Genomic DNA, 21,321 nt, shown 5'->3' with positions numbered 1-21,321 from the left:
ATTTAGTGGTCAGAATCAGGTTTCCACAGGTGAGTCACCTGCTGATACACACCTGTCACACTCAAGGAAAACTTTTCTCTGAATATTTTTACAGCAATGAAGAATAAAGCAAACAAAAAACACTGAATCTCAGATGGAAATCTTCCTGCTCAGTGACTCGTTTCACTGTTAAAGCAGGAGTAAAAGAATCAGACAGATGAGCAGTTTTAAAGCAGAGCTTTTCAAAATAAAGCACCTGCATCTCTGTAAGTGTTCGAGCAGGAGGTCTGTCCTTTTTTTAAAGAATTATGAAACGTCTCCAAGGACGATGACTTTAACCTAAACTATCATACTCAGGCCGTCCATGCTTCTGCCACACTGTATGGATGTATATGATTGGTTGTTTTATTAAGGACTAGGGCTGTGCGATATGACCAAAATCTCATATCCCGATATAAGACATCTATCGTCCGATAACGATATAAAATCACAAAAATAACATTTTCTGTAAATTCTGTGAATCTCGGGCAGCTCGACTTGCGTGAAGTGTTTCCAGCTGGGCGTCGCGTACCTGGAGTCGAGTGTTTTAACTGATGCATGAAATGATACATTTTTAGACATAGGTTGTAACGGCCGCCGTTTTCTTTGTGAGTATTTATTACACAGCGTGCTGCGGGGAAAAGCCTGTTCTAACGTTTGAGTCTAAGGTTTATTTTTTAGCACCTGACGGCTCTTTTTTGCTTCTCATCCGTAAATACTCTGCATCTTTCACGTGATTCAGTTTATTTTGAAAAGTCTCAACGGGATCTTGAGCTTTATTGTGAAAGGTTTATGTGGAAAATAAACAAGCGGACACGAGGTGGTTTTACCGTCGTTGTTGCTAACGACAACGCATAAAAAACAAGCGCTTGTCCGTCTGTAGTGTGGTTATATTAAATATAAGAGAAAGAGAGAACTTTAAGAAATTAATATAGCCACTACAGTGACCATCAAAATGATGAAAAAATATTGCCGTAAACAGTTTATTTTGCGACACCACGAAACAAACGATAGCGTAAAATGAAACGATAGACGTTTTTATATCGTCATCCGATATATATCGTTATATCGAACAGCCCTATTAAGGACCGTGGCTCAGGGGATTGGGAAGCTCATCTGTAACCGGAAGGTTGCCGGTTCGATCCCCCTGCTCTCTCTGTCCTGGTCGTTGTGTCCTTGAGAAACACACTTTACCTACTGGTGTTGGCCAGAGGGGCGCGATATGGCGATATGGCAGCCTCGCTTCTGTCCGAGCTGTGGCTACAACTGTAGTTTGCCTGCACCAGTGTGTGAATGAATAGTGGAATTGTAAAGTGCTAGAAAAGTGCTATATAAATGCAATCCATTATTATATGCAGACGTTCCTGATGAGGCCACAAATAATGCAACTTTGAGCTCAGCGGGTCAAACTGCTGCAGCGAGTGACTAACGTCAGCTTTCCCTCCTTGATTCAGCCTGACTGACGGTGTGATTGATATCATGACTGCACGTTCAGATGTTTACAGTAGGCTGTTATTATAAAAAGCTTCGCCCTGGCGGCCACATCCAGCGAGCTGTTTTTATATCCCGAGGCGCGCTCGCAGCGAGCGGATCTAAAATAAACGGGCTTTCTTTGGCTCGCCGTGGCAGCTGACCGCCCAGCCGGCACAGATGTTTCGCCCTAAACCATCAGATCACCACTTCAACAGCTCCTCGGGATGACCACTGGCCTTTAAACCTCTGGCACTCCCCGCCGTCAGCCCGCAGCGGCGTCTTACTGCCTGTTAACCCTTTCCACACAAATTTCTAACGACCTCAAAAAGTACAGAGCTCGGTAAAAATGTAAAACGAGTCCAGTGCCCGGATCGATCTGAGGAAGCTGAATCATGACAAATGAGGAATTCCAAACATCCTCCGGGCTCCTCGTGGCTTTACAGCCTCTATTTTGGAGCTCTGGCACATTTGAGTGCTATAAATAAAACAAAAAGCAGCTCCGCCATAAAGTCTCCTACTTTTACACCCAGTGGAAACTTTCATTGGGTCCACATTTACAATCCAAACCAATCAAATAAAAGCTGCTCCAGCTCCACCTCTGCAGACCGTCGCCTGTCGAGAGGCAGCGGATCACCTTCAAACTTCCAGCTCTGCTCGCCATCCTACCCACTGCCACCCACCTGCATCCTGACCCACCCCCACAGACCATTCTCTGCTTTTCCAGCACATAAAGAAACACACGACTGCTTTTCACAGACAAAAATCAAACTTGTATTTTTTTAAACTGTTAACTGTTTTCTCAGCCTCTCAGCTCGTTGCCTCTGCAGCCTTTAATGATGGTGTTATCTGCTTTGTAACCGTCCAAAATAAACTATGTTCTTTCTGAGCACTCAGGAGCTTCCTGTGCTCTGCTCTTTCACAATAAAAGCCTCTACCACGACTCACTGAGAGCACAGCAGTGCCACGTGGAGCTGCAACATCTCTAACCTGCAGATTCATCCTCACCCGGGACGAACTATCACATTTATCATCAGGTGTGCTTCATGGGCCGGTCGGTCACATGACTGAGAACAACATGGAGCCAACATCAGTGGAGGAGAGCGCTGTGATTTTCACTGATATGACTGCAGCTTCTGTAAAAGCCTTTGATGACTGAAAATAGCCTCAGATATCAGCGCAGAAGCTGATGCAAGAACTAAAAATACAAAGTCGCCTCTTTGTTTCCACAACTGTGTGAACTCTGTGTTCATCTGCAGCATCGTGGCCCCGAACTGAAAAGTCTCAGCAGCAGCTGGATCCCATCAGGCTGCCACACTCATGACCCCACAGGGTGAAGCCCACCGACCGTTTTACCAGTGACACCTTTGGCACTTAGTGAAAGACTTGACGGTGGAGATCCATCCAGACTTTAAGCTCAGCTAGCGTACAGACACTTTACGGTTGGATATCTGCTGATGCCGAGCCCCACAGTTAAAGTCATAAGCTGTGCGATTTACACTCTGTGATAAATCTACGCTGCGGGCACGTCATTAGCCGCAGACCGACACCTCCCTTGAAGAATAACTACACGTCGTCTCAGCGCAGCGCCTGTGATTGGCCTGCTCAGTAATTCTTGGAAACTATCAGAAAGGATGTGAGGAAATGTACGAAGAAATGGAAAAACTTGTTTCACTCAGAACAAACCGACCACAACAAACAGCGAGGACGCCAGAGGGAAGAAGCTGCAGCGTTTTGTTTGTTTCTAAATCACCAGGACGCGACCACGAGGTAAACAACACACGACACACCGGCATCAACACCGGGGTAGGTTACATCGTTGGTAAATGGCTTGCATTTGTATAGCGCTTTACACATCCAGTCATCCACCCATTCACACACTGGTGATGGCAGCTACATTGTAGCCACAGCCACCCTGGGCATGACAAGGCTGCGGGACACTGGCGCCACCGGTCTGACCACCACCAGTGGCAACGGGTGAAATGTCTTGCCCAAGGACACAACGATTTGTATAACCGCAACCTTCTGATTACCAAGATAACAGATCAATACACAGAAGTTATTGATGAGTGAAATAATCCTGAAGAGTCCAGCAGATGAAAAAGGAGGTGCTCTCAGTCTCACTGTGTGTGCACCTCCTCACACACAGAGTGGAGCAGAGGGAGCTTGTTTCAATCGGAGGAGGAACGAACTGAGACAAAGAAGGATTATTCTTAACTGAAAAAAAATCATCCAAAGCTCAAGTCCAAGAATCAAAATCTTGAGCTGGAAATGAGAGAAATTAAAGTTGGAGGATAAAACTTTCACCAGTGGATGTCAGCAGATTGCAGCCATTTGCTTCTGCTTTCCTATTGTTCCTAATTCAAGCGCATGCATAGCTACATGCTACAGCAGCTGTTATAGGACAAACATGTTTCAGAGAGATCGAAATCATTACATTTAAACTCCGCCCCACAGCAGCCGCAGCCACCCGCCATGTTTCTAACACCGTTTGTAGAAACGCGATGGATCCACCCAGGAATTTTTCACCATCCGTGGAACGCCGTCACTCGACTGTTTACCTCAGCTGTGAATGCTGGCTGATAAAAATCCAGCTTTCTTTCCTCTGGGAGAGGCCGTAACACTTTGTTCCTCCAGGCTAAAGTATTTCAGTATGACTGAGGAACATGACGACTGTGTTTTTAATAGATTAATTATAAGTTGTTGTTAGTTTAATGGCAGATTTAATTACATGCTTTTGTATATTATCTGTTTTTATGAGTATACTCACTTTTTCTATTAACCTTAATAACATTTACTGACCGTTCCTTTAAAGACAGCAAAGTGAAAGATACCATAACATTATAACGCTGCCCTGCATCACTGTGCTAACACACTGACAGAGGCACTGAGCGTGAACTGTGTGCAGCATGTTGCAGTTCCTCCTGCAGAGACCAGATGCTGCACAAAGTGTAGATTTAAACAAACAAATACAGATAGAAAGACAAAGTTGGATTACAGGGAGGTGGAGGTCACCATGAGCAGGCTAGACGGATTAAACGATGTCAAGTCTGCTTTTGTTTTTCCAGCCAGCGCCCCCTAGAGGCTGTAACATACAGCATACACTACTCAGCATCTAGCTTCAGAGTCCTCCGAACAGCTTTAATTTCATTGGTCCCCGGGATATAACCTGCATGTGCACAGTCACTGATCACATTTCATGGGAAAATCCTTTTCTGAGTATTTAGTTTCCAGATTTCTGTAAAATGAACCAAACTGTTAAACTGAGGAGAATCTAACAGGTCTAATCGAGTGCAGTTTGCACACACTGACTTTCACCTGCACTTAAAACCAGCTTAAGCTGCTTCTTTCACTGAAGTGTTTTTATGCAGCTTTTTTATTCTTTAAACTTAAGCAGTGCAAACTGAGCCAGAGTAAATGAAAGGATCCGGGGTCACCTGACCGTGTGAGCGCTGGTTTCCCTGCTGTCAGTCCGTCTGTCCTCAGGAGACGACCTTAAACACGGCGCTGAATTGATGCCCAATAAAAGAGAAGCCTCTGTGGAATTGTGGGAGACTCGGAGATCGTTTTACAGTGAAACCAGCGAGCTGCTTCCCAACTTAGAGCTTTCTGTTTGACAGCCTCTGCGGTCACAGCAGAGACTGACAAACAGTCTGCAAGACGAAGGAACCGCAGAGAACCTGAACCTGGAAACACTGCAGCAATCTGGGATTGTGTAAAGGTTTCTATGACCTGCCATTTCTTAAAAGCAGGAGTTGATGAAAGGTTCAGAATTTAAACACCAGAAAAAAAAGTATAGTAAAAAACACCAGAGACTCCCTGATTTCAGTCAAACATTAAACTTTTCAAAGATGCTCAACCTGAACAGCGTAACCACAAAGATGATGCTTAGTTTTGTTTGTTTTTACCCGAGACTTTCTCTGCACATTTAAGGTTTCGATTATTAACCGAGACTAAAATGTTTGAAATCTGTTTGAAACTGAGCTTAAACGCTCGGCGGCTGCAGGACCGCAGAGGACCTCTGTGTGGTGGAGTCTGTACACACAGACACAAAGGACTTCATAACTTCGAAAAAACAGCTCATGTCTAAAGGCAGCTCCTAAACAATAACAAAGACCAACTTTATCCACACTGTAGGAACCAGGAAGCATCTGAGTTTCTGGGTCGCTGCTCTCCAGCAGCTCAGCAGGAACCTTTACCTGGTCCGTACCTCAGATTATGGGATGGTCGAGACTTTGGACTATTCAAATAATCCGTTAATCAAAATGTTTAAAAAATAGTTTATGCAAAAATTTCTTTGACTGAGAAGCAGAGCAGCACATCATCGGCCTAAATGCAAAAACAAACAAGTTTAATAAATCGAGTACACGGTGAATAATCCACAGGTCTGAGATTTCCACAGTGGGACGTTCCAAAGAAGTCACAGATCAGAGTTTCCTCAGATGTCTTCAGCTCTCATTTCTGACCTGCAGGACTGGGACTTAATTAAAACCAGTTGACAGATAACTGGCCCACTGACTGTGATCACATTAACCAGTTAGACTGAGTAGGACACAGCAGCGTCTGTTGTCCGCTCTAAGAAAAGACCACGCCTGTTTAGACTGCAGTCGCTATCAGCACGACCACAAAGCCTGCGGCGAAACATGCAGCATGAACTGGCCACACCCAGAGCTCGCAGAGGTCAGGAGTGCCGATCAAACACTGATTAATCTTCTAAATCCCACCGACGACTACAAACGGCTAAAAGCGGAACATTGGAAACCATCTCCAGGTTTATGAATCTCACTCACAGCCTGGAAACAGCCGCAGAGTGACAGAGAGACTTAGAGTCGCTGATCCAGGGTCAGATTTGTCACAGCAGAAACAGAAAGACGAAGAAATAAACAGTTAAAAAGCCGAGAAAATAAATATTAGATCAAACTGATGAAATACCGATGCTCCCTGAAAACTCACTCATATATATTTCACCTTTAACATCATGAAAAATCCCTTTATTCTCCCTGCATGCCCTCGTGTTTACTAATAAACATACAAACATTTTGGGGTTTGAGCCCGTCTGTCCTCCTCTTGCTTGCTGTGATAAGATTGATGTGATATGAACAAACACTGTCAGTGGAGTGGGCAGGTGTTTTTCCTTTAATTTGTCACACATCTGCCTAACAAACAGGTTACTGCTCAGCTGAAAGTCAAAGCTGTGCCCGTGTGAGGACGGGCAGCACAGTCGTGTTCATTAGGAGCCTCGCGCTGAAATACGACTCACACTAAACGTGTAGTTCAGTGTGTGAGTGTCTTTCAGCTGTTTCACGTACAGTAAACCCCAAACACTCCACATAAACAGTTATTAAGAGCTTTAAAACACTTAAAAACTGGTTCCTGATTGCAGGAACGACATCACGACTATTAAAACAACCCACAACAACCTGTTTCACAAGCCTGAACATGACACTGTATGTTTGTAATGAAACCATGTACATCGTGATGTAAACACAAAGCAGTAAATCTGTGTGTCCACTCGTGTCTTTAAAGTAAAAGCTCTCCCATCACACACAGAAACACTCCTCCACTCTCACATTTCAGCTGGAGAAACACCTTCCTGTAGTTTCAGAATAAGAGCGCTGCCCCATGACCCCTCTGTAAGGCTCCTCAGTGTCGCCTCAGCTGAAGGCACGGCTGTGCTGAGGTGCAGCTACAAGTGGGCCGACACCCTCACAGCTTCCAAAGGATGAAACTGGGCTTGATTTTGAGGAGAAATAATCAGATAATTCCCATGTTTCATAATGATGCTCAGAATAGCATCGTTGGGTGCCGCTGTGTGTGCCGCCGTGAAGATCGAGTGACGTCGGGACGATCGCAGAGGTCCAGATTATAAATGCAACATCGAAAGCTTCACTTAAAACTGATCTGACTCAACACAAAATATCCTGACACGTCTTCAGAAGCCGTCGCCGTGTTATTCCCATGTGTCACAGTGCAGCCAGAGGCCTCTTAAACCTGCTGAATTATCACAGCTTTAGTCACAATTTGTTGTGTTGAACACTTCATTGTGTTTCTTGATGCTACCTGTTCTGACCCGTCTACCCGACATGATGTTTGTGTAATGTACGTTTGGTTTGAAGAGGTCCAATTTCACTGCAGGCAACTGCAAGTGACAAATAAAGCTTCATCATCATCATTTCCCAAATCACAAAAAACAACAACTGCGTTCCCAACTACAATCAGAGGAACCTGGATCCTTGAGGCAGACCTGATCCTCCAAACGGACTGGTGAGAACCATCAGCAGACTCGAGCTGGTTTGGATAAAGGCGTGGTTTGGACAAACTCGCAGCATTCACAGACGTGACCGTACACGTTAAATCTGCAGCTGTGTGAGGAGATGAAGACGTGGAGATTTCCTGTGTTTAATGTTCAGTGTGTGGTCCTCACGGCTTTAACAAAGGAGGGGCAGAATTATCACACAACAAACTGAGAGGTGATGGAAACGTTTCCTCTGCCAAACATTCAGGAAGAGAGAGAGTGTTTCTAACGCTGCAGCGATGAGGAAATGTTCCGTTTGGATTATCAACGACACGATCGGGAGCAGCTCGGGAAGCACCATCGCTGAACTTCCTCAGGATTTAAATGAGAAGAGCACAATGACCAACTGTTCACGGGCAGAAACTCAGCAGCTCCACATTCACTCAGAGTTGTACAAACATTTCTTATTTCAGGTTGTTTTGCATCTGCGAGGACACCAAATCTCCCATGTTGCCAAATCCTGTTATGGCACAATCTGTCCAAACATTCCCGGATCAATGACTCGGATCTTTTCCATTATTCCTGCTAACAAACAGCAGCACATCAAACCAAATATATAACCACCTTTTCCTGGAGGGAACCTAAAATATCATGAATGCAAACCCGACATTAACTCACATCAGTTATAAAATACTGAAGATGCATTTAAAATGTTTCCACTTTAACAGTTTTCAAAGTCCAGGGAACAAAAATCTGTGCAGTGTTGTTGGGAAATTAGTTTTGGTCTCTCAAAGCTCCATTTTCCAGTTTGTGAAATACTCAGAAACAACCAGAAAATCCACAGTTTCCATCTTATAACGTGACATAAGTTGGATGCTTTTCCTTCCACCAGGTGAGCCTTTCTGAGGCGGGAATATCTTGGTTTAATTACAATAATTATGAGCCGCAGTTTCGACCTTCAGCGCTCGAAACCTAAATTCTGGGGCAGCCAAAAGCAGCCGAGCTCAGAGCGGCAGCAATTAGCAGAATAACATCCAAATCTTCTGGGCTGAAAACTCGATGTTGGTTTATTAAATTGAACAGATTCGTGGGATGCCATCTGTTTCTGACAGAGGAATCAAGCCGGTCTGAACAGAAAGAATGAGAAGGAAAACAAACTGAAGCTGGCGGCTCGCGCGCTCTGCAAATCAGCGGCAGCGGCGAGGGGGGTGGGGGGTGGTGGATTATGAACCGGGGGTAATCGTCGTGTCCACAGAGGGATTACACCATGCTCGGCCTGCTGCACACGTCTCCTTTTGGTGAAAGGGGGGGTTGGCAGATTGGAAAACTGTGTGGCAGAAATCCATTTTTCCATCAGGGATGCTGGGACGTCAGGGTGAGCGTGACAAACACGCCCAGGCCTCGGGCACACAGAGCCAGAGGAAGGAGTTTGGGAAGATGCACGGCAGCGTCAGTCAGACGGGATGAAGGTGATTATTATTTAAAGTCATGAGTCACGATGACAGAGTTCAGCTTCTTAATGTAAACTCCAGCTCAAACTCCAAATAATGGTGGTAATAACAGATGCAGGCACTCGTTTCATTGGCCCGCAGCTGCTCGAATGAGAGGTGATTGGTGGATGAAGGCAAACGGCAGGTGGAGCCGATTCTCTGACCGATGCTAAAGCACCGCAAGAAAACAGGAAACGGCGTTAAAGGAGTCGAGAACGACTCAAAACCACGGCGGTAGTTTTATTCATTAACACGAGGTTTCTTCATCACGCCTCAGAGACGACATCACAGGAAGTCTGTATGATGCTGAGGTCACGTGACACATGCTAACGTTGCTTCCACAAAAATAACTGCTACATGCAATGACTATTTGCCTTCTGAAGATTAGCAAAACAATCCAGACAAACTGACTTTTATTTTCTTGCTCCTCATTTCCTTCGTTTTGTGTTATGAATCAAACGCACCTCTTTGGAGCAGCTTTCACTTCTCTGTAAACGTCCAAACTCACTCGTTGCTTAGTTCAGCTCAAGCTGAGGGGGACGAAAAAGGAAGTAAAACTCTCTCCGAGTCTGTCGACGACGTGATGTTTGCAGGTCTTTAGTGGGGGCCGGTGGCGGATCCTCCCCTGCACAGGACCCAAAACTCCCTGCCAGACATCCCTGTGCCCCCCGCCCCATTGTGCTCCATTTATTTATTTATGTCTAAGTAAAGTTGAGGAATTTCCCTGTAAAAAGCCACGTTTGAAAAGTCATTCAGCAGCACAGTGAGTGTTAATCCAACACTACTGCTCCTGATCTAGCATTTGACCTTTCTTGGATTATACGATCATACCAGGTTATAATTCTGCTCGAGCCGCTGTAATTTAAAACCGCGGCGCAGGCGTACGCCTTCTATACTGGGATTCATGCGCCGAGCAAAGCTGCAGCCTTTTGTTGAGGCACAGTTTCTGCTCTTCCTGAATGTTCGAGCTTCTAATGATGAGCCGAGTGGAAGTACGAGCAAAGCTCATCTCAGAAGCCCCATCCACATTCTTACGAGGGGCAGCCAATGAAAATAAAGTTAGCTTAAATGTAGGGATGAACTGATTAGCTGCCCAGTATAAGACAAAAAAGGATTATTTTGAGTTGTAAATCATGCAAAGCTACCCTAGGAGTGTCCAAGAACACAAATGTGAAGCTGCAAATGAACAGGTGAGGACCACCAACCTGCTCTTCAGCCAATCAGAGGAAAGATGGACAAAACACAGACCGACCCACAGAGCATCTCACCTCAGTCCCGATGTCCTAAAAGGAAATCTTTACAACCCCCATCAAACACACATAAATGATTAAAACCAGGATTTGGGGGCTTTTGTCCTGATATAAAGAGTCTGACTCGTCGTTTCTCTGAGTATCTACTACACCAGTATCCTCTCACACCACCAAAATATTAATGTCAGTCAGAAATCAGCCAGAAAAAAACTTAATGAATACAGCTGGGTCCAATTATTTTTACAGGATGGTCTCAGTGGTGAAGACTTCTCCAAACAAAATGTTTCTTCTTTAAACTTACAAATTAACTTTGATCAGTGCGGCTTACAGAAAGCTCATTAAACAGGCGCTTTGCATGAAACCCGGAGAATCATCATTAATAAGCTGCAGCTGCCATAATCTGATGAAGATAAAGAGCGGAGACGGAGCACGTCTGTCAGCAACACGCGATCCGTTCGGCTCCCAGCTTATCGATCTGAACCCAGATCAAAACCGAGCCGTCGTCGGGGGAAACGCCAGCGTCAACAAACAGGAAAATCAGCGGGAAATATTTTAATCATTCAAAGCAGGGCTTCGTTTACTCCGGCATGAATCACATTTTTCACCATAAATAAGAAAAAATGAATTAATTTCCTTTGAAGTACGATAACACCGAGTATGGGACTGAACATGTGGAAACCTTTGGTGCTTGTGTGCGTGACCAAGACCCCAAAAAGACCCGTAAGTGAGGAAAAAGACGACAGGATTCATTTCTATCAGCCAAAACAAAGAGCTAAGATTAGAGGAAGTGTGACGGATGACCAACAAGAACACGTCACAGGTTTAATCCTCAAATACTCAGCAGCTCACTTTGTGTCACAGATTAGATGTTTCATAAAAACACTCTCAGACTTTACTCGGGCTGCTCGCCCAGCCATCGTCTACCAGAGTTTACATTTCACTTCCTATTTTTATATCCAAACAACCAAATGATGTCATCTCCTCACTCTTATTTTGAAAGTTCAGCCCTTAATCATTCTAGCCCTGCACTTCCTGTCTTGTGTTTGCCTGTCCCAGCAGTCTCAGCCGGTCTCTGGTTGGATGATCCTCGATGTTCATGAGCCGCTACACCGAGCAGAACGAGGACCACCAGCTGCATGATGGAGGAGCTGGAGTTCATCACAAGACGAGACGGGTTTCAAACGAGTCACATGAAGACAAGAAAAACTCTTCTGATACCATAAAGACTCAAACATCCACCCATCTAATCAGCCACATCTTCCAGCTCCTCTGGACGTACACGCAACGTACAGGAGACATAATCTCAGTCAGTCCACCTTAACAGGCTCCTGTTGAGCTCCTCTCTCTAAGAACACGAGGACGCTCCTTTCCATCATTTTCTTCTCTTTAGGAACATCGACCAGGAAATCAACAGCAGATCAGGACAGCATCCGCCAACCCGCCTCTACCCGGGGCAGCAGCTCATCCCTACCCTGGAGCAGGGACTCCGCCCTTTTCAGACTGAAACCACGACCACAGACTCTGCTCTGCTTCACACCTGAACACAAACATCCTCAGAGGAGCTGGAGGTGATCGCGCGATTAGCATCCACACAGCAGAGACGAGACCACCTCCACCCACTGAATGAGAAAGTCATCAGTGTGGCGTGACTCTGCTGTAAGCTGCAGAGCAAACATGCAGGTGGAAGACGCAGGAAGGCAGGATCCAGGCCACTGATGATCCCACTCATGTATTAGTGATGAAGACCGAGCGGAGCTGCAGGACACGCAGGACTGAGGGAAACGAGCCGCCGTGCTCAAATTATACGTGAGGAATATTTACACCAATCACACGACAGCATTTCAGCTTCCTGCTGATAAAAGGAGGAAACACGGAGGAGGAACGACAGACTATAATCTGTAATCTGTGACAGTTTCTTTCCCTCATGACACAAAGACGGTGACGCGTCTAAATGACGCTCGGCTTCAAACCTGAACGCTAATGTTTTTATAAGTTATCAGTGTAGCTACAAGGAAAAGTTGGTGCCTGTTTATGAGAAGGGATTTGGAAATGTCTGTGGATAGAAAGAACCGACTTTTGTCTGCTGTTTTATGATAATGAGGTGAAAGTGCTTTCCAAACTGATACAGCAGCAGGACACTGAGGTGAGCTCTACAAACAGGTCATCTGTTCATAAAACTAAACGCAGCTTCCTTCTGTTCGCTCAGAGCCGTGTGAGCCGACAGAAAGGCAGCACTGAAACCTGAAAGTGTAAAAAGTTAACGCGAACGTTCAGAAAGACTTCCTGTGGTTGGCGAGTCCCGGGACACAAACACACACTCAGTGTTTGAGTCTTTCAGCGAGTCGTTCCTGGGAAACTCAAACACATCGGACCACATTCCTGCTGCTCGGCGTCCGTTAACCCTGCAGCTGCTTCTGCGTTTACTCGGAGAGTCCCGTTAGCCGGCAGCAAGGCGACAGCCAATCAGAAAACACAACGCTGGCAGAACATCAGAGAAACGCCGACATCTTCAAACCTGCAGGGCGACTTCTGCTTCGCTGTAATTACAGAGGAGAGGCGAACAGCTAAATAACAGATTTGTTCTTTTTCTCAGTGAAACTGAGAAACGACCGTCTACAGGAAAAACAAATCGACATTCACAGCAGAGGCCAACACGCTGATGCACTGTGGAGAAACACGTCCACGGCCAGGAGCTCGTCAGGAGCTCAGCCGTCCGTTACCCTGCGAGTTATCACTGTGACACATCGGGCTGTTTGACAGCCGCCAGCTGATTATGTGAAGCTCATGATTCAGGTCAACCTGGTGTACCTGTGAAAACGTCACTCTCACACACACAAAACTATGTTGTATTAACTAATCTGTGTTGTGTGTCTGGGCTCGGTCACTCAGAGCTGAGCTCCTGCTGCTCCACACTGAAAGGAGCCGGCTGAGTTGGCTCAGAGCATCGGGATGTGACTCGGATCTGCATGAGCAGTGGAAAACGGACGGATAAAAAACAGGTTTGGTTTAGTTTAACAGGATTTCCTCGAAAATTAAAGGGAACCCAGATGACCCCGAGGGCAGGACGCAGGGTCGTCTGGTCTTCTGGTCGGGAGTCGGGCACATTTCACAGCTTTCACCTTCTCTACATGGATTTTTTTTTTTTTTTTTTAAATCAAAGGCTGTTTTCATCATCGCGACCTGAACTGAACCACGAGCGCATGTGGACTTTTTGGGAGACGTGAAGGAGAAGCTCTGTGACGGACAGAGGTGCCTTTCAAACAAGGCAAAATACGAGTTTTGTAACACAAAATACAAAAAATAAATAAAAAATAAAAATTCCGATATGTTAAACTTCCCTCAGCACAGAGTTACTGTTTTGGAGCCACAACCAACGATGTCACCGCGATTCTTTCACACAGGTCATCTGAGGAGGACTGAAATCACAGTCTGCCTTCATCAGTTGTTGAACATTTATCAGCACAAAGCTGATGACACAATAAGCATAAACATCTTATCAGCTGATAAGGTTTCAGTGCAGTATCAGCCTGTTTGATTTGGTTCATTGTTTTGCATAATTTCAGGATGAAACGAATGTGAATACGTCTCAGACTGCACTCGGCTGTCAGCGCTCTGTTTTCAGGATTAAGGAGCAGCTAAAGTGTTGCAGGTCAGCTTGTTAAGGCTTTAAATTAGCAACAATGCAGTGCTGATGAGCCTGATCCAGTAAAACTGTGCTAGTCTACAGAAAACAGCTCTGCACACAAACACACTGACGAACTTTACGGCCTCTCGCCCCACTGTGACGCCTCACAGCAGAGACAGCCACGAGCCACGAGGCCGTTTCTACCCTACAGACACATAAATGTGACGAGGTCAGAGGTCACCTTGAGGTGGAAGCACATTATCGCTTCAGTGATAATTATCATGTGATATCTGACTTTAAATAAAGGATTTAATTAGTGGTTTTCTCCACATTAGAGCTCAAAAAGTCAACTCTGGTTACGTGAACATGGTCAGAGCGGTCCAATCAGACGCAGTGTGTGAGTGATGTGTTCACGTGTGGCTCACATTTCATTCATGTGTAATAATGTTTTGGGTCTACTTTCCTCAGTGAGCGGCCGCAGCGCGTTCATTTAACTGCAGGGCAGCTGACATGGACATGAATGAGCTGCACATGTGCAAACGATGCTGCAAGGACCAAACACTGATCTGTATTGTTGCTTTTCCTCCTCCCGACTGAACAGCGACCGTCCCTCTCGTTCTGTCTCCGACTTACACCCGCAGAGCTGAATCAGAGCTCAGGGAACCGTCGCCGCCACTAACAGTCTGCTCCGGTTTGAATGGAAATCTTTATATTCAGACCGCTGTGTGCTGCCATGCTGCCATGCAGCCAAAAACATAGAGATATGATGTCAGGTCCTCACAGACCCAGTCAACTGTTTTATATATATTCATTTAATAAAACACACAATAACAAATCCTTTAAAAGCTCTTTGTTAGTGGAAACGTCAGCGTGACTCATCAAACAGCTCTCACTGACACAGAGGAGGACGACTGAACGTACCACAAGTGCCTTCATAACATCATCATCATCATCATGATAAGAATGATAACAATAATAATAAAGGATTGATGACACATCAGATGGCAATCAGACATTGAAACATCTTAAGATCCATGATGTAGACACACTTTGTGATTTTTACACAACATGTGAACAAGAAATACCAAAAATACCCCAAAAGTCGTTCCAGGTCTGGTCTGGTTTATGGAAGTCCACCAAGTCTGCCAGAGCTCATCTTTATATTTTCACATGCTGCAGTGCCATTTTGGAGCATTTCAAGTTTTTATACATTACTACAACCGTTATATCCCAAATTAAACAAGATGTAAGGATTAAGTCCAATAGTAACTAGATAAATTGCAAAAAAGTGGAATAAACTACAACAAAATTGGAAATCTTTCTCCTTACAGAGACTTCAGAGGTTTATGCCTCAAAACTGTAACTGCAAAGGTTGCACAAAATAGTTTCCAACCACAGGAGATTTATTTTGAGGGTCTTCATAGTTTCATTTTTGAGGCCATTGGCGTAACTTTGTGCTGAACATTGGGGGGGGGGGGGGGGTGTCAAGATCTCCGTCTAAAAAAATAAATCAATCTGGGTAAATTCCCAGATGATTAAACATGCAACTATTCTGCTGGTAATACCTGAAATGAGTAAAGAAAATCAACAGCCTATTTATGCAAGATAATTCATAATTTTATTGGGGGGGTTATATTGGTTGGGTCTGATTATATGGGGGGGTCATAACCCCCCTAACCCCCCTGGAAATTACACCCCTGTTTGAGGCACACTCATTTTTATAAACTGCAGCAAAAACGAAAATAAACACTATTGTGCACAATTTGCAAAAACAAAAAAAACCCAGCATGTGCATCAAAATAAACTATTTCCAACAGCCTCCCAGAAACTACACAAAAGGCAAAAAGTCAAACATGACTTTCCATAATGCCAGTAAACCTTTGAAAAGTCCTGTGGGGAAAAAAAACTATGTTATGAACAGCTGATCGGATCGGCAGTGCACTTCTGATTGTAAAGTTTTTGATGCTGCAGTCATATGTAAAAGGAAACTGCGCTAACTTATGTGGTGACACAAATGGGAGCGTGCACGCTCCGATGGGCTTAAAAGGGTTAAATAACTCTGTGGCTGTGTCACCTACAGATGAGCTCAGTGTTCTCATTCATCTAAAGATTGGACTTCAACAGTTTATGTCACAAAGACCTCGATCGTACCTATGAGAGCCTGGAAGAGATTGCTCTGGAAGATGTCGATGACCCTCTGGATGGAGTGTCGGAGCTGCCGGTCCTCAGTGTGGTTCAGCTTGGCCCGGTACTGCTCCAGCAGCTGCAGCGCTCGCTGTGCGTCTGTACAACAGGAGGAGGAAGCAGCGAGAGAGGTGAGCCGGGGATACGACAGAGTCGAAGCTCAGCGACTAACGAGAACTGATCTGAGACGAGATGGCAGCAGAGCGCTGCTTCAAACCGTCAGACAGGCACAAATAATCCCTCTGTGCTGAAACGCTGAGCCGCACTGGCAGCACGCACGCACCAGGAGAGTGAAATAATACTTTAAAAATCCAAATATGCATGCGTTTAAGACTGCGGGCAGGTTTTAAAGGAGTATAAATGAAGTTAAAGAGGCCTTTCCCCAGCGGATAAGTATAAAGGTCAGAGTATCAGGCTCGGCTCAGAGGGAAGCATTAAGGACAGATTTACTACGTCTGCTGCTGACAGTCACATTCAGACCAAAGAAAATCTGATAAAATGATTAAGCTGAAAGTAGTAAATAGAAAGTCGACTCAAATTATGACCCGAAGGCTTCATTCAGAACTTTGTTTTAAATTCAAGGCTTCAACTAAACATCGTTTTCAGTGCAGATCATCGTCCAATAACACCGATCGATCACAGACATCCAAACAGTGCTGAACACACTTCACATCGCTGGAGCTGCAGGTGGAGAAGATTCAGGACTTTGACTGTAACTCTGTTTGATGGTCACATTTCTGCTGATTTACTTGTTGGTGAATCAGCTTTAAATAAAGGTCAGTGTGTTGAGCTGCAGCACGGCAGCGAGAACGTCGGCTCGGCGCCGAGTTTCAGGAAGTCAGAACTTCTGAAGGAATCTCCAGGAGTCGTTATTGTTGAGCGATGTCATGTGACTCTTACGACTTCTTTCTAATTAACTGGATGATTTAAAGGACAGATATCAGAATGACCTCACACAGACAGATGTACTTTATTAAAAAACTGATGCTTCCTGGACAGTTATGCACACAGGGACACATTTACCATCAGATTGTTGTTTCTACCATCATTAACCTGCTCTCTCACTTCGATTCATGCCTGCTGCTGATTGGCTGTGAGTCTCGCCTGTAAATAAAACACGCAAAGCCTGAGGAGGCGGCGCGTTGGGCCTCTCGCCTCCGTCAGCACTGATTTAGATGAATTGGCAGTTAGCTGCATCCTGCTTCTGGTCTTGGTTTCATTATTGTTGTTTCAAGCTTAATTTAGGCAAGAAGCCTGAATCCTTCGGCTCACGCTGGAACCAGCAGAGAAAACTCCAACTAAGACATAAAACCATCAAAACCATAAAACAACGTGGAGCTGGAAACGCTGGCGAGAGGCTGCTGGTGTCGCAGTCGGTCACAGAGAGGACGCTGCACCAGAAACATGGTTGTGGTTGCTTCGGTCACGTTGGATTGGTCAGTTTAGGAATACTATTTTTTGCCGTCTCCAGGCCTGTGTGACCGAACGGTTTTAAGGCTTCAGCTCTTCATCGAACCACGTTTCGTCATCACTAAAGTGACGTGATGAAAGAAACACGTCGACCACGATGTCGATAAATGTCACCTCGCTCACGAATGTTCAAGTGTCTGTAATGATCCTGATATCTGCCAAAGTCTGTCTCAGAGATCACGCCCTGCCAGCATTAAGCTGCCTCGGGATCCTGTTCAGTTTTGGATTCCTTCATTGTTACTCGCACGTCACTGTTAACATCCAGGAAAGAACCAAGTCTACGTTCACAAAGCACCAAAAATCGTCTAAGTCCAGCTGAACTCGACCTCAGAGGGAATGTTTCACTGAATGAAGACGCCTCGAATCAAAGACACCAACTTTAATAACTTTATGGTCGAGTGCTTTAAGAAATAAAGCTTTTCAAGTGCTGCTGAAAACCTGCACACACGCCTGACTTAGAAGGTGTAACACTGAGGTGGAAAACCACAGATCTCATTTTAAAAGCCACATTAATTGAAAGTATGAACTTTAAATACAACATAAAACATAAACCAGGCGATTTAATATCACACTTCTCCGTCTTCACTTCTAGTTTATTAGGAAGTGAAAGTTTCAGACTGAGAGACTGTGACGCCCTACAAACCCTCAGCTGACCTGATGCTTCAGCCTGATACGCTGACCTCACAGCTGACCTCACAGCCCACATGTCTGTTTCTAAAGGAGCAGAAAATTACCTCAGCCAATTAACAGCTTTAAATTAAAACGCCTCCTTTTCCCTGTTTGTGTCCGTCTTTGAGGTTTGACCCAAATCAACATATCTGCAGGCGTCACTGTGAGCGCTAAAACATGGAGCTTAAGTACATGATGATAAACATTATACTGGTGCATTATGTGGTGTTTATTACAATGGAAGTTGCCAACTTTAAAAGACTTCATTTATGTATCAGCTGATGTCTTTCTCCACGTTCTTCAGTTACATGAAGTTTGTCAAATATGTGGCCCGAGGACCAGAATGGGCACGCCAAAGTGTCCTATTCAAGAGCAGTGGAGTCATTAACAGCTCACACTTTCCAATAAAACACGTTTTATGTCCATGTCAGCTTCACTCAGGAGTGGCTGTGTGTGATTTATTTTTATATTTAAATAAGTTGTTAAAGGCACAAAATGCTGCTGTTTAGTTAGAAAATCTCCACCTGTGAAGGTTTTTAATGCAGAGGGACAAATACTTTTCAGCAGTGAGGTCTTTATGGTTCAGGCTCAGGTGAACATTATTTTTACACTGAATAAAAGGAACATTTAGACTTTTTTTTTTTTTAACTGCAGTGGTTTTGCTGGTGCAGCCCACCTGAGCTCAGACTGGGCTGTATGTGAACTACAATGACTCGACACACTGAAACACTGAATATTTTGTGTAGTGACTCATCCACACTGACGGCACAGTTTAAGTTTGTTTTTGCAGTTTGCAGAAAAAAAACGATCATTAAATTGTTTCTTGTCTTTTCATACTGAGGGAGGCTAAATATAATTACTAAGGATAATTAGGAGGCATTTGACTCACCATTTCCAAGGCTTTTGAAATTATCTTTATTTTTCCTGGGATTAAAGTGGAGGTCTCCGTATTTATGAAGGAGTTCACTAAATGAGAACATTTTTCTAAATTTTTACAGTTAATCTAATTCATGAAATGTGCACTTAGCGCTGAGAATCTTTCATTGACTTAAATAAGTGGCTTTTCTTTAACTTACTGCCTCCACCGCCCGGGGCACAATCTTTATTTTTCCCGGGATAAAAGTACAGTTAGACACGGTTAATAACGTGTAAACTACCTCAGAATATTTTTCTAAATTTTTACAGTTCATTATATTCATAAATCGCGCGCTGACTGCTGAGGACGAGGTGAATATTTTATTCATATTAGAGTTTATTTTTAGTTCTCCACACAAGGTGCCCCATTTACAACTTGGTTAGCAGCAGTGGCTAACCGGCTAGCTCCTACTTTAACTGACTTCAAATGACTTGGCACGGCTCCGCTCAGCTCAGCAGGGCCAAAGTGAGCCGTGTGGGCCATGTTTGGCTCGTGTGGCGTGTGAGCCGCTGCGTGTCCCGTGTTTGTTCGGATCCTGTGTGTCCTAAAAAGCGAAGGAGCAGCCGGAGTTTGAGCGGTTAGCCAGCTAGCTTGCTAGTCAATGTGAAGTGAAAGCGGCTTACCTTTCTTTCTCACTGGCATGGTGGGGGTCTGGCTCGGCTCGGCACGGCTAGATCCGCCTCAGCCGCATGCAGTCCTCACACAGGACGGTTTTTGTTCGCGGTTCCGCCGGATAAACCCGCCGCTGTCACCGCTCCAAGTCAGGGCTGAAGAAAATCCCTCCGAGCCAAAAGCCCTCCGGACAGAGCGTCGGGGGGCAGACTGGCACAACAACAGCGAGCCTCCGGGGACGGCTCAGCCAGCAGTCCCGCTAACAAGTGAAGCCCCACGAAGCTCCGCTGAGCTACCGAGTCTCAGAGATGCAGTTCCCCGCCGGAGAGCACCGCGCAGGGTGACTCTGGAGCTGGCTCCGAAAAGTGCAGATCTGGCTTGGAACTGCAGTGTGCCAAAGTCCGGGAAACACCCGCTGCTGTGCAGGCGGCGCATGCATGAGCTGCCCGCTGCTGCTGCTGGGTGGAGGAGGAGGCGGCTCCGGAGCTCTGCGGGTTAGTCCAGAAATAAAAAAAACTTCAAAGCCAGGCTGGCGGCACACCTACACTCACTTATCCCGCACTGGTCCGCACCGCTCCGCTGTATCCCCGCCTGCGACGTGCATTCGTGTCAAACTTCTGTGAAATCCCTCCTCCTTCCTTCCTCTTTTTTCCTTTTTCCTCTTTTCTTCTTCTTCTCCCTTCTCCTCCTCCTCTCCCTCTCCAGCACCTCCCCAGGTCTACAAATTCCCAAACTTTCCTCCAAAATGGCGACTCAGGGAGCTGGAAACGTAAACCATGTGATTTCCAAAAGCCTACCCCTCCGACCTGCCGCCCAATCATGCAGCTCACCTACAAGGCCAAGGAGGAGGAAGAGGAGGGTCAGGGAGGAGGGAAGGAGGCAGGGAAGGGGAGAAGAGGTGGGGGGGGGGGGGATAAACTTTGTGAAGGGGGGGGTGAGAGAAAGGAGAGAGGAAGGAAGAGGAGTGAAAGTTGAGGAAACCAGAGAGGGAGAGGTGAAAGGAGATGGAGGTGAAAGCAGGACAGATGGATGAAAACACAAAGTCAGGCTTCTGTTTTTATTTAAACCAAATAGATGTAGATAGAAACCACAGCAAAGCAACATGTAGAAAATAATGAGAAAAAGAAAATGTAGATCATAGAAATGATTAAAAATAAATAAATCAGCTGAAATAAGAGACGAAAATTCAAAACACCCAGAGGACTCTCACTGTGTCTCCTTTGTGTTGAAGGTTTAATTATAACCTGATAAAACTGGCATTTTGTCCATCGAGCCACTCCTGTATTAGCACATGAGTCTCTGAAGGCGTGGCACACCTTGGTTTGGGCAGCTTCTTATTGGACGACCTATTTACCTGCATCTGTGAACGTGTGTCTGCACTC

At 45.2% G+C, this 21,321-nt stretch overlaps 1 protein-coding gene across 10 annotated transcripts in view; it reads right to left on the bottom strand.

Annotated features, from left to right (window-relative positions):
* The window catches only part of LOC116314196 (disks large homolog 1-like), a 104,520-nt gene extending 84,076 nt beyond the window's left edge, over positions 1-20,444 (bottom strand). For all 10 annotated transcript variants that reach the window (XM_039602127.1, XM_039602128.1, XM_039602129.1 and 7 more), the window contains exons 1-2: positions 19,951-20,444; positions 16,240-16,371 (exon numbers count right to left, since the gene is read on the bottom strand). In XM_039602127.1, coding sequence (XP_039458061.1) covers positions 16,240-16,371; positions 19,951-19,969 — 151 coding nt within the window. In that variant the 5' untranslated portion in view covers positions 19,970-20,444. The remainder of the gene's footprint in view (positions 1-16,239; positions 16,372-19,950) is intronic.
* Positions 20,445-21,321: the final 877 nt, after the last annotated feature.

Source organism: Oreochromis aureus, linkage group 18 (assembly GCF_013358895.1).
Source record: "Oreochromis aureus strain Israel breed Guangdong linkage group 18, ZZ_aureus, whole genome shotgun sequence".
Classification (NCBI taxonomy): Eukaryota; Metazoa; Chordata; class Actinopteri; order Cichliformes; family Cichlidae; genus Oreochromis; species Oreochromis aureus.
Note: the sequence above shows the minus strand (reverse complement) of the source record. Positions and strands in the feature narration are given on the sequence as shown.